Source organism: Calypte anna, chromosome 8 (genome assembly GCF_003957555.1).
Source record: "Calypte anna isolate BGI_N300 chromosome 8, bCalAnn1_v1.p, whole genome shotgun sequence".
NCBI lineage: Eukaryota > Metazoa > Chordata > Aves > Apodiformes > Trochilidae > Calypte > Calypte anna.
This window is the reverse complement of record NC_044254.1, coordinates 20,528,523-20,534,794: the sequence shown is the minus strand read 5'-3', so window position 1 is coordinate 20,534,794 and position 6,272 is coordinate 20,528,523. Positions and strand designations below refer to the sequence as shown.

At 59.0% G+C, this 6,272-nt stretch overlaps 1 protein-coding gene across 1 annotated transcript; it reads right to left on the bottom strand.

The window, feature by feature from the left end:
* Nucleotides 1-133: 133 nt before the first annotated feature.
* B4GALT2 (beta-1,4-galactosyltransferase 2) lies at nt 134-5,462 on the bottom strand. Its single transcript, XM_030454983.1, is given in 8 exon segments — nt 134-1,429; nt 1,564-1,668; nt 2,707-2,829; nt 3,074-3,264; nt 3,339-3,574; nt 3,946-3,997; nt 4,000-4,330; nt 4,961-5,462. Coding segments are annotated over 7 exon segments (1,119 nt in total). The 5' UTR covers nt 4,261-4,330; nt 4,961-5,462; the 3' UTR covers nt 134-1,278.
* Between the last annotated feature and the right edge of the window lie 810 nt (nt 5,463-6,272).

The following is a 6,272-nucleotide window of genomic DNA, read 5'->3' as shown; positions in this document are numbered from 1 at the left end:
GGAGGCTCTGTCTTCCAGCCCCCAGCAGGAGTTGGCAGGCATGGCTGCCCCTCCTTCCTATCCCACTGGATGCTGAGACTCCCCTATCTCATCCTGATTTCCCACCCCCTCACCTGGCTCCACAAACCCCACAAACTTTTTAAACTTTTATTAAATACAAAAACCCTGGTCTCTACGACCAAACGCTGCATTCAACGTACGCTCAAAAAAAGGGTCAAACATTCAAATGTACAAAAATCGCCGGTGCTCCCCCAGCCCCGGCATGCTGCCCGACTCCCAGCCCCACAGCTCCCAGCCCCCAGTGGGGTGTGGAGGGGTTGCCAGGGCTCCCAGTCCCATGGAGGGGTACGGGGTGCCTGCCCTGCACAGCCCTGGCCTTTTCTGCCCACAGCCCTCCTGCCCCAGGCCTGGAGGGGGGGGGAGCCAGAGAAGGGGGAGACCCAAATGGCCCCAAAACTGCCTTTGGGGTACCCACTGCTGGAGGAAGCCATGGGGCAACCACCATCAAGAGGGGCTGGGGAGGTTTCAAATGAGCCCTGTCCCCACCAAAGCGGGGAAGGCAGGTGAGGGCAGGCGTGAGCAGGGGCTGCACACACATACACAGCATCTGCCTTTGGGGAAGGGGGTTGGGATACGGCTGCCACCCCTGGCTCTGGGGAAACTGAGGCACAGAGAGGGACGTTCACTAACTGGAGGTCTCTGTTTGGCAGAGCTGAGACAGGGCCCGGCTCTAAGCACCAGACTAAAGCAGAGGAAGACAGGAAGCCACGTCTGCATGCCCAGCTGTGCCCAGCTGGGGTGGAACTGTCCTGCCTGCCTGGGGGGAGCCAGGCTGGTCCCACCCCTGGCCAGGCAGCAGTGGCTCCAGCGCTAGTGAAGGGGGAAGCCTGCACCCCACTTCTTGCAGCGCCATTGGGTAACCCCCCAGCTCTCCTGGAGCAGCAGGATCTCACCCTCCCCACCCAGGGCAGGAGCTGGAGCGGGCAGAGGGCTCCTGCCAGGGCTGGGACTGCCCCTTCCCTCTGTGCATGGAGCTACACACAGGGCAGCCAGCCTTGTCCATCATCGCACTGAGTATGGGGCTGGGGTCCTGCAAACATAGTTGGGGGGACAGAGAGGGCAGAGAAATCCTGGGGACCAAGGGGTGGGCTGGGAGGTGGCTGTCTCTGGAAGGCAGCAAAATAGGCAGAAAACATCCCCCTGTCCAGTCCTGGCTCTCAAGTTGGGGCAAAACCTGCCGTGCCCAGCCAGCCCAGGCACAGAGCCACAGGGCCAGCACTAGCCCCTGGTCAGGCGAGGTGGTGGCCTGCCAATCTCCACCGTGATGTTGGTGTACATGGGTTGGCGTGAGACCTCCACCAGCCGGTACTGCAGTGAGCTGATCCCATCCCGCTTCATCGTCATTTTGGTGTTCTGGATCTTGGTGAATCTGATGGAAATGGGAGTAGGATGAGGCAGGGGGGAACTGAGGGGACTTGTCGTGGTGCTGAACCTCCATGGGGGTGAGTTGCTGGCAGAAGTGGCCCAGCACCCAATCTGCCCCAGCCCCTGCAGCTCACTCACCTCTGCGGGTTGGGCTCGTTGTGTTTGTCCCGTTCATGCTTGATCATGCGGTACCTCCCGATGCGGATGTCAGGCCTTGACACCTTCATGCCATTCAGAGAGATGCTGGGGGACAGAAGCAGAGGGCATCAGTGTGTGGGCCCTGTTCCCCAGCTCAGAGACCTCTGGGGTCAGCCCCTGTCCCAGCTAAACCCTCCTCTGCTTAAACAGGTTCATCCAACCAGAGCAAAGCCAGACCACGACTAGGCCAGTGCCACAACCAAGGGTGCTGTGTGCCTCATGGCAGAGGATGCCCAAAGCACTACTCCAACCCAGTGACCTCCAGTTCCACCAATTGGCAGCTGGAGTCAGCCCCTGCTGTTAACATTCTCTAAATGCCGCTACCCGGCCCTTCCCTCCGAGCCCTCCCCACATGTTAAGGGCTGCCCGAAGCTCTCTAAGAGCTCCACACCCTACTTGCTCCTCACCCTGAGCCCACCTTGGATGGCACAAAATCACAGTTGTGCCACCTCCTGCCCAAGGGACACACACATGTGGTTTTGCTTGCCTGGCCATTATGGTCTCCTGGTGCACCACCAGCCACACACAGCTCCCCTGAACAGTGTCATGGGAATACCGTGCGAGGTGAGGGGGCAGCAACTGGGCTCCAGCACCCATAGAGGGGTGTGCATGTGGGGATCTGGATCCACCTTCAGCCCTGCACATGGCTGTGCTGCGGCCTGCTGGCTGCCAGCAGAAAAGGCTGTTTGGCTGCTGCATGGCTGCCTCTGAGATGCTTCCAAGTTTTGCATCCCAGCCCTGGGTACTTCCAAGTTTAGCATCCCAGCCCTGGCCTGAAGAGGAGCCAGCAGGCACACCGCCCCGCTTCACACCATGAAGGTAAGAGGATGGCCCCCACCACACTGGGGGATTCGGCCACAAAGAAGGCACATCAGTGCCCCCCAACACACTGGGAGGGGCCAGTTTGATCCTGAAGGGTCACCAATCCTCAAGTTGGAGGGTAATTATACCCCTTACTGTCATGAGGCATGTCCCCCAGCAAAACCAGGGGCTCAAGGGAAGCTGAGGATGCTAGGGTGGTGCTCAGTGGGGACTCCCCAGCACACTACAACCACCTGGCACTGGCCAAATATTGGTACCTACCGGTTAAAGATGTCATCGTCCTCTCCTCCCCAGCCCCAGTACTCATTGGGAAAGCCATTAATCTTCAGGAACTGGGACTTGCTTAGCCCAGAAACACCGCCAAAGTAGCCAGCATAGGGCAGCCTGCAGGGTGACAGCGAACAGGTCAGCTCCAAGGACAGGCAGGGATGGGGGCAGCCCTACAGGGACCCCCAGGGACAAGCACTGGCCTTCCTCCATGTAACCTTCCCACTCAGGGCTCTGCACCCTCTCCCATCCCATATCCACAACTTGAGCTGGGGACCCCATGCCTGCCCACTAAGCTTGGTGGCCCTGGAATTATCCCAGCCCTGCCCAAAGAAATATCCCAGCCCCACAGAAGACCCACCTGAACCCAAACTTGTCCATGCCAACAGCAAAGTGCCGTGGCTGGTCATAGCAGCGATAGAGGTTACGGTCGTCCATGGGGATGAGATCCACATCACTGAAGATGAAGCAGTCATACTCCTCATCATCCTTGAGGGCCTCCAGGAACCCCACGTTGAGCAGCTTAGCTCGATTGAAGGTGTCTTCACCGAACTGTGGGGCAGAGCTCAGTGATGCCTCCCCATACATGCCATTCCCGCCACCCCATCACACCTACCCCCCCTCACCTGGTTGATGATGTAGATGCCATAAGCCACCTTCTGCCGGCGCAGGATGGGGTGCAAGTAGTGCAGCCAGTATTTGAGGTGGTGTTCACGGTGCCGGAAGGGGATGAGGATGGCCACCTTCTGTCTGGGCAGGCAGTCCTGAGGGGTGTACTTGCCACCCAGGCGCACATCAGGGTTCTCCCGCTGCACTCGCTCCATGCTCATGGGAGAGCTGAACTCAATGAGTAGGCGCCCAACTGCAAGAGGGAGGGCAGGGTGATGCCCACAGGATGGGACAGAGTCCAGGTCATGGTCACCTACTGCTCCTGGCCAAGCCAGTGGAGCAAACAGTGATGAGGACCTGCAAGGGGGACAGGCACTGCCATGGTCAAAGGACGCCCAAAATCTTTCCCAAGCAAGGGTAAAGAGACCAGGCAAGCTGTTAAAAAACCTGGAGAAACCAGCTGTTCTGGTAGCAGTTCCAGTTGGGTTTTCTCTGCTGCCCCATCCCTGAGACTGCTGGGAAACCATGCCCAGGGACAGGGATGCCATACACAGGTGTCCACCCCAGAGACCCACACTCAGAGCCAGAGCTCAACTCCTCCCACACTCACCCCGCACACCTTACCTAAGCCAGGAGGTGTATCCTGGCATGGCTGCAAGGGCTTCTCAGTCACAGACTGGTTGGTGCTGGGCTTGGCACTGGGGAGGGGGCCTCAGCACCAGCCGGCCCATAGCTGGGGATGGTGCCATTGGGGCGGGAGGAGTTGGAGAAGGGGTGGGCGCGTGAGGCATTCCTGGCATTGAAGCGGCTGAAGAAGTCCAGGTGCTGCGCGTAGACATCGAAGTAGAGGATCATGATGATGACGAAGTGGAGAAGGCAGAGCAACAGCACAGCCTTGCAAATCCTTTCCAGGGTCACCCCCAACAGCAGCCTGGTCATCTTCTGGGCACAGGCAGGCAGACATGTGAGCTCAGCGGGGCAGGGGGCGGCTCCAGCCACGGTCCCGATCCTGCTGAGACACCCCACACTCAGGACACCACTAACCCGAGTCCTCAACCACAGCCAGAATGACACCAGGGCAGCAGGAGCAGCCCAGGCCTGATAAGGAGGTGACAGTATGCCAGAATGCCCCATGGAATGTGGTGCTTGGACCCCTGCTCTGAAGGCACAGACATGAAGACATGAGAGATCCCCAGTGCCATCCAGCAAGTCTCTTCCCTGTCTTCCAAGGCCAAGACCAGGCCAGACCTACTGCCCAACACTCTCACTCCCCGATCAAGGAACAGGGATATTGCCATGGATACCACAAAGAGCCTCTATGGAAGATAAGCCCTTGGAGAAGGTCATGGTCTCCAAAATACAGCCAGCCTGGGCTGTCCCAAGGGCACCCGAATGCCCCCACCAGCCAGTCTTTCTGAGGCACCCCCATTTCCCTGCTCCCTATCCCAACACCCCTGGCAGTACTGCACACCAGCAGCAGCACTGAAGCAGGGCCAGTAGCCAATGCTGTGCTGGAAGGGCCCCTCCTCAGGGTGCCCAGTGGGGCAAACAATTGTGCAGTGACACCAAGCCAAGCTGAGCCTGATGTCCCTGTCCCCTGGGCAGGGCTCCCTGCTGTGTCCAGGGGGGTCCAACTTACAGCCAGCGGCACAGGTCCTCTCTCCTCCTGCTGCCGGTGGCAAGGCCCTCTGGGACACTGGAGCTGCTGGGAGCCAGGGTCCTCTTATCTCCCACATGACACCTGGAGCTGGGCCAGAGTCCTGCTTGGAAGGCAGCTGGGAGAGTCACTGGAAGAGCCCCGGCCAAGCCAAACCGTCTGGCCCTTCCCAGCCCCACCACTGCCAGGGCTTGGCCACAGCATGGCTGCACACCCCAGTCCTTGCCCTGGTCCCTGTTCCAGTCCCCACTCTTAAGGAAGCTGCTAGGACAGAGCAAGGCAACCACAAGGGACAAGCAGTGACTCACAAGGCCTTGGGGACTCTGGGACAGGCCAGTGCCATTGGAGGGACCCCAGGCCAAACCTGGGGCAGCCTGGGAGCTGTGGCAGGACCCCCAGCAGGAGCAAGCTAGGACCTGAGGGTGGCTGGCAACTGGCCCAGGGCCTGGGCCAGCCCACCAGCAGCTGCCAGCCCTGGCCTGTGGGGCCTCACAGGGAGCCACAGGGCACCACTGGCTGGAAGCAGGGATTGGAGCTGAGGTGTGAAGCAGGACCCCCAGCTCAACCCTGTTCCTGCTGCCCTCTTTCAGTCCCAGCAGGCAACAGGGTGCCGGCATGAGCCCACTACAGGGCAGAGAGGTGCTGGAAAAGGCTCTGAGCTTTGATGCCCCACCTGTGTTTACCCTCTCAATAGGATGTAGAGAAGGGTTAGGGTTAGGGCAGGGGTGATCTGCCACACCCCAGCAACCCAAACCCCTCATCTAGGTTTTTTCTAGAAAAGTCACCCTCCGGAAGATAACAGCCAGGTTTGCTCTCATCTCGCAAGTCTCATGAGCACAGCCTTTGACATAAGGACCTGCCTGACTCCAGCACCTGCCAGAAACCTTCCTTAAAAACCACAGCCCTCACAGCAGGCAACACATGGAGCAGCAGCATCTCAATGGCCAGGTGGGGAGGTGCTAGGGAAAAATAAGAGCAGGTTTTAGTAGGGTCCCAGAAGAGAGAAAATCACAACAGGAACAAAAGCAAAGTGCTCCAAGGAATGGCAGACACAGGATCGCACGAACACAAGTGGGTTTAAAACACCTGCTAAGACAGGGCCATGAAATATGATGTCATCTTCTACCACCACAGCGTATTTTCAGGGGTGCAAGAGGCCAGAAAGGCACCTGGGGTTGGGGAGCTGCTCCCTGGAGATTCACCCCAGTGTAACATGTGCCACGGGGGCTGGTAAGGCAGGTTTCAGAGGGGATACTCATCCTCGTGGTCTCCATGCCTCTTCCCATAGGACGTT